General features: G+C 36.9%; 3 protein-coding genes across 8 annotated transcripts in view; 1 reads left to right on the top strand and 2 right to left on the bottom strand.

Moving 5' to 3' along the window:
- adka (adenosine kinase a) overlaps positions 1-5,511 on the bottom strand; it is a 128,414-nt gene extending 122,903 nt beyond the window's left edge. Inside the window, exons 1-2 of one of the 3 annotated variants that reach the window (XM_047812868.1) lie at positions 5,295-5,511; positions 2,996-3,070 (exon numbers count right to left, since the gene is read on the bottom strand). In XM_047812868.1, the coding sequence (XP_047668824.1) occupies positions 2,996-3,070; positions 5,295-5,350 (131 nt within the window). In that variant the 5' untranslated portion in view covers positions 5,351-5,511. Of the gene's footprint in view, positions 1-2,995; positions 3,071-4,277; positions 4,419-5,294 lie in introns of those variants that run through there. The other 2 variants (XM_047812866.1, XM_047812867.1) reach the window with 2 other exon arrangements.
- Positions 5,512-5,742: 231 nt separating this feature from the next.
- Positions 5,743-11,886, top strand: ap3m1 (adaptor related protein complex 3 subunit mu 1). Its single transcript, XM_027136255.2, has 9 exons — positions 5,743-5,877; positions 6,987-7,267; positions 7,357-7,528; positions 8,173-8,310; positions 8,436-8,521; positions 9,308-9,441; positions 9,526-9,733; positions 10,029-10,173; positions 10,841-11,886. Exons 2-9 carry the CDS (start codon positions 6,995-6,997, stop codon positions 10,939-10,941), a joined length of 1,257 nt encoding a protein of 418 aa, XP_026992056.1. The 5' UTR covers positions 5,743-5,877; positions 6,987-6,994; the 3' UTR covers positions 10,942-11,886.
- Positions 11,887-12,101: 215 nt separating this feature from the next.
- The window catches only part of vcla (vinculin a), a 36,890-nt gene continuing 30,138 nt past the window's right edge, over positions 12,102-18,853 (bottom strand). For 2 of the 4 annotated variants that reach the window (XM_047812863.1, XM_027136253.2), the window contains exons 19-22: positions 17,786-17,977; positions 16,587-16,790; positions 15,227-15,331; positions 12,102-15,121 (exon numbers count right to left, since the gene is read on the bottom strand). In XM_047812863.1, coding sequence (XP_047668819.1) covers positions 14,975-15,121; positions 15,227-15,331; positions 16,587-16,790; positions 17,786-17,977 — 648 coding nt within the window. In that variant the 3' untranslated portion in view covers positions 12,102-14,974. The remainder of the gene's footprint in view (positions 15,122-15,226; positions 15,332-16,586; positions 16,791-17,785; positions 17,978-18,853) is intronic. The other 2 variants (XM_047812865.1, XM_027136254.2) reach the window with 1 other exon arrangement.

Raw genomic sequence — 18,853 nt, 5'->3', positions numbered from 1 at the left:
CTTGCAACATCTGTGGCATTTGTGATAAAAAAACGCACATTTTAGAGTGACCTTTTATTGTGGCCAGCCTACGGCACACCTGTGCAATAATCATGCCGTCTAATCAGCATCTTGATATGCCACACCTGTGAGGTGGATGGATTATATCGGCAAAGGAGAAGTGGTCACTAACACAGATTTAGACAGATTTGTGAACAGTATTTGAGAGAAATAGGTTTTTTGTGTACATAGAAAAAGTCTTCAGAGTTCAGCTCATGAAAAGTAGGGCAAAAACAAAAAAAATGTCACATTTATAATTTTTTTTTTTTTTTTTTTTTTTAAATACAGCCAAGTTCAATGTGCTTACACTGAAGTCACTTTCACGGTTTATAATGAAATTAACGTGTACATCATACTGACAAAATCAACACCACCATAAGATTTAAGGCTATATGAGATGAGGTGATTACACAGAGCTTCTATCGTTCTCATTTCTCATAAATATGGTGGTCATTAAAGGACAAATTAAGGGGATTTTGATATTTATATTACTGCAGTTTAAGAGATGATGTGTTACAAATGCAACATATTAAAAAAATAAATAAATAAAATGATTTGAAAATTTTTACTGATTTGAAAAAAGCGCATTTGCTGAATATCTACTGCAGAGATAAAGTCCAGCTGATGACGACAGCAGGCTTTCACAATCAGACAGCAGGTTGAAATTTCCTACTCGGGCTGTTAGGTGTTTACACACAATAATAACCAACCGTGACCTATCAGTAAAACACAATGGACACACAGGCCTCTATACACGCTTCAAAATTCACCATAACATTTACTGTGAAGTATTTACTCCAAAAGCACTGAAAAGAAAAGAAAACCTTCATCCCCCTGTTCTTCACACTGTTCCCCATCAACATTGACGTAGTAAAGTTTAAGGCACGAATGCCTATTTACATTTCCAAGAACTTAAACATACATACTGATTCTGTCAGTTCAGCAGACGCATTACAGTCTCACACACGGATTGCTCAAGCAGCTCCACATCTCTGTGGATACTAACTGAACTTCCCTAGACACACAAAGTGATACTGAACACAATCTAGTGCTTTAGTGTTAGTGAACTACAGATGAATTCCATTCAGTTTAATTTGAACAGGACATTTAACAATGGATTGGGTCACAAAGCAGCTTAAAGAAATAGATCAATTCAGGATAGAAATTCTACATTTATTAATACGTTATCCCTAACGAGCAAGCCAGAGGCAACAGCGGTGTGGCGATGTGGAAGAAACCATAAGAGGAACCAGCGACTCATCTGGTGACACCGGAGAGTGTGATTATAAATAATTCCCCTTCTATAACTGTACTGTTCTAAAACCAACAAGTTTTGATGGCTCTATATTCCTAAAAGCTTAGATACAGAATTGCTTAAATGACATCCATCATTAATAAACGAAGGATTTGTTCCAAGCTCACAGGTTTACGTAGTCAGTTTGGCCATGTTATCCCACGCACCGTGTGTTTGTGTAACAGGCATCTTTAAACTGATACTAATCCACAGTCTCAACTTTGAACTAATGATTTTCATTTGCTTTAGTTAACCTCTCTCGTCTTCTCGGTTTAACAGCTTGCGACTAACTGCTGAATGCTGACATTTATTATAAAAAAAATAATAATAAAATGAATATGAGAACAAAGTTCATATTTCACATTGAACTTCCTGTGGGCTTCACTACACATATCCAAATGATTTTATTACATTATCTGAGTGAATTCATTATCTGTTCTGATTAATGAAGCAGGATATAAACTAATGTATTAGCAAACTGCTCTTAGGGACATTCATACAGAAACCGTTTTAAGGTATTCCTGAAAATCCGGTTAGTTTAGAAACAAACAGCTACATCCTCAGGGGATTTGGTTTAAATTTACATGCAAGACGACTCACTAATGTAAACCATAGTGAGTCGATTTCCTATGAAACAAAATGTAATATTTAATTTCATATTAAAAGCCAGACAGAAGTCAATCCAAAACAAATCCATCAATCAAAAAAAAAATTACAATAATACTCATTTGGTTAGAGTAGCAGCACCGTATAAGGAGGCCACATTATTGTGTCTGTGGGAACTGTATTTATTGCAAAGGTTGAGTTGAAAGATTTAGCACCATTAAGTTTTCATCTTACTGTTTTCTGGTTCCTGTATTCTGTAATGTTGATTTTAATGGAGTTTTGTGGGAATCACACAACATAAAACAGCTGTGCTGGGAATGGGTTTAGTATGAATATGAAGAAAAGCAGACAAAATGAAATTTTCAAAAATATTTTTTTATAATATATTATGTATGTGTGTGTGTATATATATATATATATATATATATATATATATATATATATATATATATATATATATATATATATAAAATGTTAGTAAATTGAAAGACTGCTAAATACAACTACATAATCAAAGCATGCTTTAAAAAAAAAAAGACAAATCATGAGCCTAAACCTTTGTCCTTACAAGCTACACATGCTGCGTTACAAAATCTCTGCTCATACACCATTTCTACCATTAAAACTTTAGTATTGCATCCCCCGGAAAGCTAAGCCTGGAAACTAGCACTTCTTGTGTGTTTTAAAGCTTATGTAATGCAGTGAGAGAACAGCAAGCAGTGAGGGGTATTGTTTTATGACTGGCACTAGAATGGCAGGCGTGTGAACAAGTCTACGTGTCAGTACACGCGGATTCATCTTGCCCACGGGGTGCCCACACATGCCACCTCCTTAAAGAAACAGTCCAGTCGAGTCACGAACATGAGATTTAGTACCCTCGCAGGCTGGAGAGAAAAAACAACAATGATGAAGGCTAGTGTGCATGCACTCTTTCAGGTTAGGGAATTAGGCATTTTCCTGAGAAGCATAACGTAGGCTGGCACATTTCACAGAGGAATTAAAGCCTGTTGCATCCTGTCACAGCAAACTTCACCTTAAAAGAAACGTGTGACTTACTTGTCAAGAAAATCCTTGTCCACCACAGCACACATGTCCAGCAGGGGATTTCCCATGCCAAAGAGAGCATTTTGACTGTGAGAACAAAAGCATAGGATTTTAATTAGGCTCATTTGATTGAAAACGTTTGATCACCTGATCACACAGGATTAGGAAAAAAAAAACACCACATCTACTCCACCCTCATGATTTTATTCAGCCTTAACTTAATCTGCCTGAGGGACTTTTATCCAGTAAATAGGAGTTCTATGTATTTGCCCTCGGCATGATATGGGTTGGGATTTCACCTGGCAGAAATATGCAGTAGACACGGATGGAACAATCAGTCAGGTATAAAACTACACACATTTACACGAACGGAAAAGCATTTAAACACCGAATTATCAGCAAGCTTCAAGCCTGCATAGAAATACCAACACTCTGTATGTTTGCATATGTCCAGGATAGATAAGAGATAACAGACACTGAGGCAAATTTAAAAAAAAATATATATATATTTTGGAGTTTTGTTACTTTTATCACTTTTTTTAGTCCAAAGAATGGGTATGTTTCTTAAAATATCAACCATATTGCTGGTAAATACGTGACATAGCATTGTTAGGAAATCACTTGGTCAAACTTGCGGTGTAAAATCATTGGAAACTTTGGGTCAAAGATTATTTTATTCACCCCGATTGTGAAATTGTACCGAGTAACCTGGACATTCAAAGCAGCACAAAACTGCAGACGTTCCAGCTGCTGAAAATCAATCCACGAGGCAACAGCATGCATGTATCAAAATAAGTCTACACAACTCTCTTATGAAGAAATATTTCAATGATCGAAAGAAAACATAGTGAACCTGCAAAACATGTTGACACCATGGAAAAGGTTTGTGGGAAAGTTTTTTGCTAAACACAGATGTATAATGTGGGAGATTTTGGAGTAGGAAAAGTCACAGAAGTTGTTGAACAAAATATGTTTATGTTTTAAACACAACACTGCATGACAAGGACATGCCTAGAGATGGTTTACCTATTTTTATTTATTTTTTTATATTTCTACAGTCTACATTAGTACGTATAATAAAGATCAGTTGAAATTAAAACTAAACTTAAATAAACATGGAATAATCTAAAGAAACAACACCCTTCGAGAAGCTTATTAAAACCTATTGCAAAAGATAGAAATAGATTTTTGCTTTTTAGTAGGTTGAAAAAAAATCATGCATTAAAAAGGGCCACATACATGTCTCTGTCATCTCAGCACAATAATGTCTTATAATATGAAAAGGTACACTTACCTGGCCATACTGCTAATGTTATAATGATGGAGCTTTATCCGAAAGATGCTGCTTTAAATATACACCACATTTACCAGCACTGTATGCAGTCTATCAATAAGTGTAACCAAGACAAGGGTTTTTAAAGCTGATTGGTCGAAAGCGGCTATTTAATCCTTTCTTTGATCCCCCAAACCAATGAAAAGTGCGTAAATGAGGTAAATGGGCGGGGTTACGCATATAAATCACCCATGCTTCTGCATTGGTTTCGGTGAGAGTGGGTGGCAATCACTTTCCACGTGCCGCGTTTGGGAACATTGTGCTGACCTGATGTTGAACCCTTAGTGCTTTTTACTAACATGGGTTTCATACAACTTAGTGTCCATTTTTAGTAATTTGTTCTGCGGGTTTACTTTGTAGACACTGTTTAAAAAAAAAAAAAGCCTCAAATCTCGAATGTGTATATCACACAAGGGATGGTGCCTTGAGTACGTTTTCTAAAATCTGTTTTTTGCTCTTTATTGTTCCCCGGATTTGCCTCCCTGTAAACATCTGTCAGTCCTCACAGCTAACCAAGTCTCAGGACACAGTGACACTGAACCTCCATAATGCTTAACAGAGGACAATCAAACAAACGTTTGAACCTTGGACTAGGTCCAGACCTGTGTGTGTAGAATCAGTGTGCAACACAATACACTAGCACATGTAACACGACCTTAACTGAGGCTTCACATAAATCACATCCAGCCAGCTTATATCTGTAAATATATTGTTACCCAAACATAAGGGACTCGATGGAGCATCAACATTACTGTTAGAAAAGGGCACAAATAGACTGTGCCACAAATAAATAGCAACAGTGCAGCATTCAGCAGCACAAAGCTACAGTATCACTGATCAGAAAGAAGGAAAATCCAAAACGGCTCTGAAACAAACGTGACTTTACAACGAGAGGCAATATCATTAAAGTGCACATGAATATTTCCTGCATAAAATCTCTTCACAACATTGTAGTGCAGATTGTTGATATGAACTCACCTGATTGTCTTTTCCTCAAGTTTGATTTTCTTGCTTTTGGGCTCTCCTGTAGCCATGGCTTATTTAACAAGACACTAAAATAATAAATACAAGCCTCTACCTCCTTGCTTGAGCAAATCTAAAAGAGAAACAGCGGTAGAAAGCGTGGAGAGGAAGCCGTCCCTAAATCCCCCTATGATCCCTACATAGTCGCACTAAGCAGGGTCCGAAATAAGCCGTTCTACCTTCGATATAGTGCCCTATTTATAACTTGCTTATCCGTTTGGGACAAGACGAGTATTGAGTTATAGCTGTCCTTCTTACTGCCTGTACAAAAACAATAAGAAAAACGTTATTTAATTTTGATAAAACTAGCCAGATTGGTAAATACTGTAGATTTGAGTTAGATATAGACTAACGTGTGTGTTTGAGATATGATTTAATTTAAGATTTTTTTATTAGCTCCTTGTTTTAAAATCATTTCTAAACGTCACATTTGTAGACACCTCTCTGTACAAGCCTTCGGAATTACTGCCATATTGCCACCGAAGACTTTTCCTCTTACTTTATTTTTGCTCTCTCCGAGACGTTTCTCTGTAAAAAGGTAATTTTAATTTCAGTATGTTTTCATTTAACTACGCGTGTAAGGTGTTGGTTTATAATTTTTTTGTATAACGTAAAACTAGTAAATGTCAGCTAAAGAAAGGTTAAAAAAGCAGAACACAAGTTTGAGTAGAGCAAACTCATTATACCTGGACCTTTGTATTAATCTCTGATTGTGGTGTTTACCAACTTACAGCCAAAGCAGGAGTTTTTTACATCTTCGGTGATGCATACAATAAAGTGTGTGTGTGTGTGTGTGTGTGTGTGTGTGTGTGTGTGTGTGTGTGTGTGTGAGTGAGTGAAGGGGGGGGGGGTTCACCATCACACCATCAATACCATCAATACCATCAATACCCATTATCAGAATCAGAATTAGCTTTATTGGCAGGCATGTTTTCACATGCGAGGAATTTGTTTTAGTGCCAGAATTATATTCTATTTCCAGTTTAGTACTGTCCTGAAATCCTCCAAAAATCATACAACATTCATCCATTCATTCATCCATCCACCCACTCATCCATCCATTCATTCATTCATTCATCCATCCATCCACTCATTCATCCATTCATGCATCCATCAATTCATTTATTCATCCATCCATCCATTCACTCCTCCATCCGCCTTCTATCACTGCTTTATCCAGGTCAGGGTTACAGTATCCGTAGCCAGTCCCAGGAATATCGGCATGAGGAGTGAGTGCAACTTGGAACTGAAATAATTCATTATCACACTCATTCACACCTAAGGGTAATAGTTTTCCTAGGAGGAACTCAGAGAGCCAGGAGAAAACTAGCTCAGACCTGGGACACTCCGTACACACAATAGTATTCAATAGGGCACACAATTAGGGCTTCGGTTCAAAAACGGTTTGAAACTGTACATTTTAGTTCGTGTGCTTCCCACTGCACCATTCTGCAGCCTGTCATTAAACATTAAAATTAATTTCCCAGATATTTTGCAAAGAATCTGAGCCATAATAACTTCTTTATGTTGTTCAAATGTCTTAGAATTCTAGTATTGTGCTGTACTCTAGTGCCTCAGCATCACCAGCACAGTCAAATGCATTTGCATAAATAATAAAGCTAATTGTCACTATTTTCCTTCCCACAGTGCACAACATGATTCACAGCTTGTTCCTGATTAACGGCATTGGTGACATATTCCTGGAAAAACACTGGAAGAGTGTGATAAGCCGCTCTGTCTGCGATTACTTTTTTGAAGCTAGGGAGAAAGCGGGGGACCCTGAGAACGTGCCTCCTGTGCTCTGCACGCCTCATCACTACCTCATTAATATCTACCGCGAGAAGATCTTTTTTGTTTCCGTCATCCAGGCAGAAGTACCCCCCCTCTTTGTTATTGAATTTCTTCATCGTGTTGCTGAGACATTTCAGGTAGAATCCATTTCAAATATATTACATGCATTCTGCACATCAGTCTGTCTGTATATGAAGGTCTCTGACCAATGTAATCCTTCATGCAGGATTATTTTGGGGAATGCTCAGAAGCTACTATTAAGGACAATGTTGTCATCGTGTATGAGCTCCTTGAAGAAATGCTGGATAATGGCTTTCCTTTGGCCACAGAGTCCAACATCCTGAAAGAACTTATTAAACCTCCCACCATTTTGCGCTCTATGGTCAACAGCATCACGGGTAGGTCATCGTTTTTAAAAACCTGTGTAACTATGTGAGTTTTTCTTTTAGGAGATTCAGAATCAAAGCATTGGTTTTTTGAAAATACATTTCATTGTAAATGGAACAGAAGTGAGCTTCAGTAATATTTGTAGAGCTGGACAAATTCTCACTTTAGTGTGCTGAGTAAACTCAGACTTTCACATTGTGGTGGTAAATGAGATCAGCGCTCTGGCTGCATGGGTAACGTCCACAAACCAACACTGCATTCACACAAGCGAGCAACAAAGTAAAAAAGTTAGCCTTTTATTTTCTATGTGCCTCAAATGGATTTTCAAATTCACTGGAAGCGACAGTGTGAGAAGTGACATTTAAAATGTTTTACTCCATTCTATTTAAATTAGGTACGAGTAAAGGTAACGTGACAAATCCAAACAACCGCCTCATATAGAGCCTGAGGTCCTAAAAACTTAAGCTCCTACCTTCAGTTAGTTCCCATTCACTGTTTTAATTCCAGTGAAAAACTGGAAAAGACAAGTGGCTTGCAAGTATGAAGATACTGTCTTACAGTGCCCTCACTTTGCTTTACCAGACCAGCAGTAGTAACTGCTTAAATGTTTCTTTTCTATAGCTAACATCTTTTATCTTCCCTGTCTTCCTGTTAGGCAGCAGTAATGTTGGTGAGACTCTCCCTACTGGACAACTGTCCACTATCCCCTGGAGGAGGGCAGCTGTTAAATACACTAATAACGAAGCCTATTTTGATGTGGTGGAAGAAGTCGACGCCATCCTGGATAAATCCGGTATACTTAGTTTCATTCTTCAATTCCAGAAAATGACCCTGTATTTTAACGACATTTTCCATGATTCTTGCAATGTGACATGAAACAAAAGTGCACAGAGTTTATCTGTAGTGTCCGATCTTTAGGCACGACAGTGTTTGCGGAAATCCAGGGAGTGATTGATGCTTGCGTGAAACTCTCAGGAATGCCTGATCTTACACTTTCATTCATGGTGAGTGTCATGTTTTATACCATGCGAAGACACGGCTAAAGGGAATTACTCTGTAAAGAGGTTGTTTAATACCGTAACATGCCGTGACAGACAAAACCTGAGAGAAAAGAAATGCTGAAAGTTTCTATTTATTCTCATCACCTGCTACATATTAGCCAGTGTGCAATATGGCTGATGAAATGTATGTATGTATGTATGTATGTATGTATTTATTTATTTATTTATTTATTTATTTCAGACTGTTCCAAAACATTATTAAAAAAATATATGGTGCAATTCACATTGTCTCAAAGCAGCTTTACAGAAGTATAGAAACAGAATAAAAAAGATATTAAAGTTTAAAACCCAGTTAACACGGTTAATCTTTTATTAAAAGAAAATTAAGACGTTCGTCAGACTTGAATAAAAATCTCCACTCACGATCTGACGCCAGAACAGCACAACTCATTGCTGGCTTTTTGCTGAGTTTGTAAATAAATCGTGCTCTTCATGATCTTTATTAGGATATGATAATTATGTGGACACAAGCATCTACTTCCTGCAAATTCATAACCTTTAGCCTGGATAAATGCACTTCACCAGCTCACCACATGTTATTACATTACGTTATTCAATTAGGTTTCCAGGCAACCGTTAGATGAAACTGACCGGCTTCTGTGTGCCTGGTGGAGTCACTAATAAATTTAAATTTTCCATCCAAACTCGTGTTTTATTTCCAGTGACATGTGGCTTTGTCTTATTGGTGAGAGAAGCAGGATATCAGTCATGTACATTTTCCCCCTGCAGAACCCCAGACTCCTGGATGACGTGAGCTTCCATCCATGTGTCCGCTTCAAGAGATGGGAGTCTGAGAGAGTTCTTTCCTTCATCCCCCCCGACGGAAACTTCCGACTTATGTCTTATCATGTGACCGCACAAAAGTAAGAACTGGTTTCTGACCTCATGATCGTATTAAAAATCAGCAGTCACAGCAGCACAGTTAATGAGTGATGATGTCTCTGCAGTTTGGTAGCAATCCCTGTATACGTGAAGCAGAATATCAGTTTCTTTGAAACCGGATCCTCTGGGAGGTTGGACATCACAGTGGGTCCTAAGCAGACCATGGGGAAGACCGTTGAGTGTGTGGGAGTCACAATACACATGCCGAAAGTGGTCCTCAGCGCCAATCTCACAGCAACTCAGGGGACATACACCTACGACCCAGTCACCAAGGTGAAGCCTAGTTTTAGCCAATTTTAAGAAGAAACACTGATTAAGCAACGCATACATCAAAAGCATTAGTAACTAAATGTGATTATGTAATTGTTAGCAAAGAAGACACGTACATTATTTTAGTTTGGAAAACCGCTAAATTTTAAACCTCCACACAGTCAAAAAGGTCAAAATAAACCACATGAATGGTTTTAACTGTAAATGTGTTCTCAGTGTTCCCAGACTAGTCGGTATTTCTTACCTGTAAAACATTTCCCTGCCTGAATTTAATCAAATACTGTTTCCTGTGTCCTAGATTTTGGCATGGGACATCGGCAAACTGAACCAGCAAAAGCTGCCAAATTTAAAAGGAAGTCTGAGTTTGCAGTCAGGTTCTCCGAAACCAGAGGAAAACCCGAGCCTGAACATTCATTTCAAAATTCAACAGTTAGCTATCTCAGGTAAGGGACAGTCCAAGCAAATATTTTTATTGTTTTTTTTTTATTTATTTAAACATTTCTAATGATTTTTTTTTAATAATTTGAAAATAAAAAAAAAAACCCATTTAATTAAATAACATGTCTGCTTTACTGCCTATAATCTAATTTTATAGTACACTTTAAGAGATAATATATTATCAAAGCAATGTAGACATTTTTTTTTACTGTTAAATTCTTGTTTTGTTTGGCTGCCTGAAAAGGATGTGTTTGTTACAGAGTCAGTTTAACAAGCAATGTTTTGTTTTGTCCCCAATCCCATTTAATAGATTAGGTCATGAGTGTAGATGTAGGTGGGAAATTCAGTGAAATTGGAATTGAGTCTTAAATGCAAGCAAACATTTCTACATTTTAAAAATTTTAGTAGAATAATAAAAGTTTATTTTTAGTAGAAAATGTTCATTTCATTGACATTTGCAGCATTTGGCAGACGCCCATTTCAAGAGTGACGTACAAAGGTGCTTTTAAGTGTCCATCAATGAATGAAGGGTTTTCCAGGCCACCACATACATCTCATATTGGTGCATAACACCAATAACCCCCAGAATCAGTTTGGTTACAATATCTAGCTACAGTATAATGCTACAGATTGTATGCATGCTGTGGACTAACTGGTGGATTCTGTCTACAGGTCTGAAAGTGAATCGACTGGACATGTATGGAGAGAAATACAAACCATTTAAAGGTGTTAAATATTTAACCAAAGCTGGAAAGTTTCAGGTCAGAACTTAACAAAAAAAAAAGTGTAACAAAACATCATAAACGAGGACGGCAGCAACGTGCTGTTATAGGTGACAAATCATATATTATTGACTGAATTACTTACTCCAGAATTACTCCATATTGCCAATGTCATGCTTCGGTGGTGGTGGTGGTGGTGGTGGTGGTGGTGGTGAGCATTAAAAGAGTCTAACATGGATTTCTATATTTTGACAAAGAACATTAATTTTTAAGTGTTGTGCTTAATATGAATGGCTCTATAGCTCTGGACTAGTTTACATGTTCATACCAGAATTAGGGTTTTTTTTTTTTGCTTGTTGTTTTTTTTTTTTTGTCCTCTGTCTGTTTCACTCTGTTATCAGTGTTTTCGCTTTTCTGCCATAGGACAATTCACTTAATCATACAGTACTGTCCTAAACCTGCTTTAGAAACGATGGATATATATTTCCATTTTTCATCTCAGCACATTTTGCCAACTGGTTAAGAAACCTTTCTGTAACCCTGCCTTTAGCACAATGCACAAATCGTAAGTGGCCTTTTAGGGAAAATAAACACTTGAAGACACCTTGCTTAAAATCACAGCTATAAGCTGAGTAGCTTTGCTGTTTCTCCAAAACACTACACCCATCACACATCCTGAGATTTCACTCAGGAGGTGAAAGGACACCGGGTGAAGTGTATTCATTTAGAGCTTCGTTCTTGTTTTATGTGCATAGTAGTTTTAAGGAACTACAATAAATATTCTGCTACAAATACCAATCGATCTACGTCACTTTGAGGTGCCATGTTAGTAATTATCCAGCTTGCAATTGTGGCAGATATGTGAGTCACTCAGAGTTTTGCACATTCTGATGGGACACACTTTTTTGTAAGGTTTAGAAATAAATAATTTAATTGCCTTTGAAAGTATGTATATAAACCTGATGCCTTGACATTTATAAACATTTTGGGAAATTATGCTGTGTGTGTCTGGTTCTTTTTAACTTTATTTGAAATGTGGTGTTTACTGTGTGAACATGTAGATACCTTACTAAAATGGCTGAAGTGTGTGTGTGTGTGTGTATACATTTTGTTTTTGTCAGAACCATACAGTCCATAATGATTGTCTATGATTATATTACTTCAAAACTATGGTACGTTTAATAATAGCAGGTACCTGAATTGAAACGTTGAAAAGTCAAGAAATAAGTTTATTAATCTGAGGCACAGCAGATTTTATGGGACACTAAAACCACACCAACAGTCGTGTCGATCTAGACATTCATGCATCATATGTTTCTTCACTTGAAACATGCTGTTACAAACATACAAAATTCAGCCTTGTAAACACTCACAATGAGGCACTGATCATTGCTCTGAACATATCCGTAACCTCTACAAATGAGTATAATATCTAGGCAGTGCGTCTTCTGCTGCATGTTTAACTAGGTGTGAACAAGCCACCTGGGACTTGTAGAATCATTACCCACATTTTCCAAACAGATTAAAATGAATCACAAATATTTCTTAAAAGGGCGTAGGGAAGATTTTTGGGTTGCCAAGGAACAAAAGTCTGGTATCAACTTGGCAACCATGAGAAAGGCTTTTTTCCCCCCATGTCAAATAGTGTTAGTAATAAATATAAAGGTAGAGAAAAAAATCAGCGTACACAAAAAGGGAAGCAGGACATTTCAGGCCAACGTCCATCAGTTGTGTAAGCAAGTTGTAGCATTAAATTCTGACCTTGATGACTTCATGTTCACCAGTTCAGATCATTATAGCCATTATATTAACAATAATAACAATAACTCAGCACCGGTTGCTTTTCTATAACAGTATTGCCAGCTGCAAGGCAAAGCTCAAGTTTCTATTAATGTCCTCCTTCAAATGTGTTTCTATAGCAACAGCTCGTTTAGAAGGAACTCATACGGGTGATGCACCACATAATCTAAGGCCAAAAATAAACCGATTAAAAACATTTTTGTTGATATTTTGGAGCTTTTTTGTAAGGACTTGCTGCTTTCAGAACGTTTTCTGCAGCATTCAGAGGGATTCCACAATAGGAGAGTCTTCAGGACGTTGGACGGCGTGCTTTTTAAGTTCACAGACGTGTTTTTTTTCTCCAAGAAAAAGAAAAAAAGGCAGGCTATAATATCATTCCCAGCTGTTTTATGTAATGACAGGACCAAACCTGTCATGTACATGTTCCACAACATATAATGTAACTATAATCATAGAAAAGTATTTCATTTATCAATGAATGAAACAATTAAATTGTCAACAAATTGCTGTGGTATAAGAGAAACAGAACACTTCAGAGCAAGCTGTATTGGCTAAATAAACAACTTTGGATAAATAAGCACCTAATTGTTTGATTTATTTCACTTAGCATTGTTAAACTGAGGCATCACTGTATTTAAAGGTCTCTACTGAAATATCTTGCTACTGGAAATGAATCTTTTGTTCTGATAAAATCAGCAAATGTTCTTGTTTCCACTGTACGATAGATTACATCTCTTTCTGATTTTAGGGACTATGTTAATACATTTGCATGTTGCCGTCACTCCGGGATTTCAGAAGGTTTTGTGGTGTTGGTTTCCTACTGGGAATACTGAACTACTTGAAATGGTGAAATTACAAGCACAGGATTCTTTTTAACTCCTACCAGTAAAGACAAACATTTAATTACTTTAATCATCGTTTTACTCATGTTTTCCACATGTGAATCTAAGGAGGCTTTGGCCAAATACACGTTATGATGACATCACACAATGCGTATTGACCCAAATCTGCAGAAAACATGCAGTAATTAAAAAAAATTGCAAGCTGCACCAAATATCATGGAACCACAAACGTATGAGAGTTACCATCTGACAGTTTTGACTCATTTCTGTTGGCTTTTCCATTTTTCTACGTCCTGCAGGAAAATAGTGCAAGATCATTAAGAAGTGAAGAACAGCTTCTCAAAAACCTTTGTTCAAACAGAAGCACTGTGAGTTATGCTGCAATTGTTTACTAGCTCTACATTTATACTTTTCAAAATGTTAATGTTATATGGTTGAGAACAATAAGACAAGAGTCTTATTGTTCTGCAAAATAAGACAGGCTTTGATGTTTATCTGATATTAACCAAAAATTACAGTTCAACTATTGCATGATTGTGCTTCAGAGATTCATCTTAACCACTCTGACTGTAATGAGGTCATTTCAGGATGATTAACGTTGTTCTACAGTGGTCACACACACACAAAGTGTACTGTCTGGTGACATTTTACCAACAGAATAATCCATACCAGAGTTCAGTTCAGTAAAGCTCAAATACATTAATGTTTTGTTTATTTTATCAGACAGTGCTAAGAACTAAAACTAGAACCAACAGAATCTTTGGCATCAAATTGTGAGGCAACTAGCAAAAAAAAAAAAAGAAAATCGTTGCAACATCAACCATATATTTGTTTCTGTAAAATAGATGCTAAATAACAAAGCTTCATTAAAAGGTGAATTAGTACCTCATACAATCAGCCCAAGTGAGTAAAGCCGGAACATTCTCTTGCGTTACGCTTTTAATTGGCTGAAATGTAGAATTAATAAATCAGGTGTAGACAGCGTTAAGAAATATAAATATATACACTCTCAATATGAAAACCTTATGACCCCATGAAAGAAGCATTCACGAAGTTGACCCATAGTCTTTCAATACAAAATAGAAAAAAGAAAAGAAAAACTCTTCATGCAAAAAAATATACTGTATATATACCTGAAATTTGGGTCAATTCTGGAAACCCAACATACCAAAAATATATATATATATTTAAAAAAAATCTTCATCCTATATAGTCCTACTTTTTAAACATAGTGCGAAATAAAGGGACACGAGCAAACCTTAAGAACCACAAAATAATAATAAAATAATTCCTTCACAAAGCAAAGAGTGAGGCATGAAGTCATAACATTTAGGATCAGTGTCCATCAGCGCAATGTGTCCTTTCAGATTCACCCTCTTAGGCCACTAGGTCTTGGTGTTCTAAAAGGAAAGACTAAAAACAGGAAGGAAGCGACTGGTGCTTTACTGGTACCAGGGGGTCTTTCTAACCCAGCGGAGAGTGAATCCTGCATCTGTACGGATTTTAATGGAGGCTGCTTCGGCTTCTCTCACCGTCTCCTTCACCGACTGCATCAAGTTCTGTGCGTTGTGTACCAGCATTTCAGTAGCCTACATGGAACACAGTCATACTGTATGATCAGTTTTACTTAGCGCATTATTAAGCAGGATTTTTAAAAGAAATCGGATTCATCTAAAGAACTGATTCATTCTGACCTGTTCTGATTCTTCCTCGCTGATATTAGTGCGTCCCAACATGGTGGCTTTCACCGTGGACAAAATCTTCAGCTGAGTGCTGATGGTAGGGATCCGCTCACACACCTGAGCCACAAAACATGTACAGTATGCTGAGTATACATGAGGCCGAGGAATAACAACGTCAAACTGAGTGAAAACCTAAGAATGATTTCATGCCAGACTGATCTACAGGTTGATAGAACAGAGGAAGGGTGTTCATAAGACCAAACTCAAACACCGACATCTGAGACTGCTTCAGCAGAAAGGGTTAAGCAGGCAGTGCATCACCCCAGTCCGGTTACATCACTTTACATCACTATAACCCCAACATTCCTCATGTGTGTAAGATATGTATACACTTGTTAGTTACTGGAAGTATCTAAATAATTAAAGATTTTATTATTGCATTCATACATGAAGATATTAAGTGTTTGGTTTCCCTTTTTAAATGTATTTTATATTTATATATTTGAATGAAATGAAAAATACCAATGATCATATCCTCTGTATGCTCATCATAATGACTGACAAATAAAATATTGTTGTAAGGAATGTTTTTCATAAACTCTGTAAACTCATAAATACTGGATTTATGATGATATTAAATCTCTATAGGAAATTCTTTTTCTATGAAGAATCCACGTTCATAAATCATGAGCAGTAGGCTTAGAATTCTTTATTCTCTTTTTTAGAAACTCATAAAGCATTAATATTATCATTAATATTTTATAATTACTTATTTGATCAATATTAATCATGTAATTTGATGGTCACGATTAGTCACAAGCTCATATGCTGTATGGCACACCATTTTAAAACCAAGACTGGTCCGAGAATTTATTAGAATTAGATTTATTAGAATTATAAAGAAAGGGTTTAATATGAATTAAAATGTTTATTTTGTAATTTTTATTCTGAATCATTCACTTTCCGTAAAGCTGCTTATAGACACTGTCCATTGTTTAAAGGCTTTTAGAAATAAATTGAATTGAATTGAAATGAAACAGTTACAGTATAAAAACATGATAAACATTTCAAATGTAAGCAGTTACAAAAAAGGATTATGTGAGTTTAATGATTTAAGTGTAATAAAAGTTAATGAGTGTAGATTTCCCCAAAGGTGTTAATAATCCAGATTATTTAACTGTGGAGTTGTCTTGTCATTCATTTGTCAAAATTGTTGCTTATAGTCTTATAATCAGAAATATCAGTGATTGATAAATTCTCTCATGGTAGTGCCTTATTATAAACCCTTTTGTTCCCCTCTTCAAATTTCACTGCTCTATAAATAAAAGTCACTATAATTCAAGGCTGAAGAGATGCTAACGTTCATACTGACCTGCAGGAGGTTGGTGCGAATGCGCTTGTCAGTGCACTGCTTAGCCACCTCTTTAGCAAGTCGTGTGACCTCATCAGAGGCCTTGGCGATGTCTTTAGCACACTGGATCAGTGCGCGCTTGTTGCCACTGCCTCCACGTACCAGACGTGACATTTCAGCCATCAGCAAGGCCATGCGCTTAGCTGCTGCAATAATATCATTACCCTGAAGGAGAAAAAAAAAAACAGGCAAAAAAACGATTTCTAAAAAGTCTGGATGGATCGTGCTACCTGAGCGGAAAATCTCATTAGATTTTATACAACCAGGTGAGTGACAGATTTACAACCATATAATGTATATGTAATAATTGCAAAGATTATAGACTCTCTCTATATATTATATATATATATGTTTTTATATATAAAATGTTTTTTTTTGTTTTTTATAACTCAATGCTGCAGTGCTGTGTTCACAAAAGGGTTAGACAGACCAAAAAGGGTTAATCACAGATTCATCCACTAAAATTCCATTCTTGTATCATGCCTCCTATGAAATTAGTAACAGTAACACGGTTTTAAAAAACAAACAAACAAACAAACAAACAAACAAACAAATAAATAAATAAACCTTATAACAGTTTATGAAACAGGATAAGGACATCAGTCTATACCCAGTTGGAGACTCACAACTCGAGACTCATGCTAATATTTGTCTTCAAAAACATTTTAATGACTGCAGAAGAACTTCAGGACGTGCAGATGACCTTGTTGAGTTAATACACATGGCATTAGTATGTTCATTTAGTTGGTTAGAATAAAAGCAAGTGAAAAAACAGGCGGGTGTCATGACTTCATCACAGTGTGACCCTGAAGTCATTGGGAAACTGTCATCATTGGCTTCATATGTTGGTGAAAGCTGAGTGACTGACAGCACAGATTGAGAGAATGGCTCCTCTGTCAAATCAGTCCAGAGGCGTGACAAGCAAAATAAATAAATAAATAAAAGCGCAGCAATGGACTTGTGAAGCCAGTATCAGTTTATCAAAGAAAGTGCACAACAAACTCGCCATTCATAGAACTGTCATAGGCAACCTGAGCAGCAATAAAATTACACTGGACCCAAATGTGATGCAGCAACAGCAGCTGGTTTCAATGTTCCCAAAGTCACATCTGGATGCAGAAGAGATGCTGCAGCCCCTCAGGGCCCGGAAGCACAAGTACCTTACTGGACCACTTGCGAGCTTCCTGGTGCAAGGACTGGGCAGCAGCCAGCATGGGCTGGTTAACGGGCTGATTGGAGGGCATTAAAAGCAGTTCAGGCTCGAAATCGTCCTCGTTGTCTGTGAACTCGTCTTCATCCTCTATATCTACGTCCGCCGCAGCGGTCACAAAACGATCGTCTGTCACTTCGGGCTGGGGGAGCGGAGGAGGAGGAGGGGGAGAGGAGGAGGAGGGAAAGAGGGATAGCAGTGTGGAGAAAGGAGGAGAGAGTTAGTATAAGACGCACTGACTGGAGATCTACTGAACAGAGAAGAGGAGAAAGGAGGAGAAGAGAGGGAGACATAGGGTTTAGGGACAGGAAAGCAAAGGCAGCACTAACACTGTGGTCCTGTAGGATAAACTAGCAGGTAAGTTACTGCACACAAATTGCTCTCACATTAGGCTGAAGCTCTTTGTGTTAGACTTTGTTTTGAGATATTATGCAGAATTTTAAAGTATGTTTGTCTTTCCACTAAGACAGTTTCATACAGTTCATACATGACAAATTCATTCATGAATAAATTTAAATATTCAATTCTATTTTAAATATCTGTACATAAGTGAAATATGTCATTTATTTGTTCTAATAGTATGTTTAAAAAATTTGTTCTAATAGTATGTTAATAGATTTATATCTTCTCCAAATACCAGCTTTTGGATATGTCTCCAAGAAACAAGCGACTAAAGCAGCAGGGTGGAAAAATGTGTTATCACCACCAGCATCCAAGATTCAATGTAAATATAAAATCAGTTCTGTATCTGGGGAATAAGATTTGTGCAGCAGCATTCATGACATCAGACAACATTAACCTTCGTCAGAATTCCAATATTATACCATATCTAAACACTTTACAGATTCTCAACTCAGCCAGGCCTTAACAAAACAGAGAGAACAGAAATAACAAGAATAGAAAAATAGACAGAACAGTGAATAACCTGTTCACAATAGAAAAAAAAATTCAATTCAAAACTCAACAATTGAGATTATATTGCTTAATAATGATTCATGCAAATCAGCTCCACTTTACA

The sequence above is a fragment of the Tachysurus fulvidraco genome, chromosome 4 (genome assembly GCF_022655615.1).
Source record: "Tachysurus fulvidraco isolate hzauxx_2018 chromosome 4, HZAU_PFXX_2.0, whole genome shotgun sequence".
In the NCBI taxonomy this organism is placed as follows: domain Eukaryota; kingdom Metazoa; phylum Chordata; class Actinopteri; order Siluriformes; family Bagridae; genus Tachysurus; species Tachysurus fulvidraco.
This window is presented reverse-complemented; position numbering and strand designations above follow the sequence as displayed.

Coding starts and splice junctions, on each gene's coding strand:
- ap3m1 (XM_027136255.2), top strand. CDS start 6,995: ATGATTCACAGCTTGTTCCTGATTAACGGCATTGGTGACATATTCCTG. Junction 8,311..8,435: donor CGCCATCCTGGATAAATCCG/GTATACTTAGTT, acceptor TCCGATCTTTAG/GCACGACAGTGTTTGCGGAA. Junction 9,734..10,028: donor CCTACGACCCAGTCACCAAG/GTGAAGCCTAGT, acceptor CCTGTGTCCTAG/ATTTTGGCATGGGACATCGG.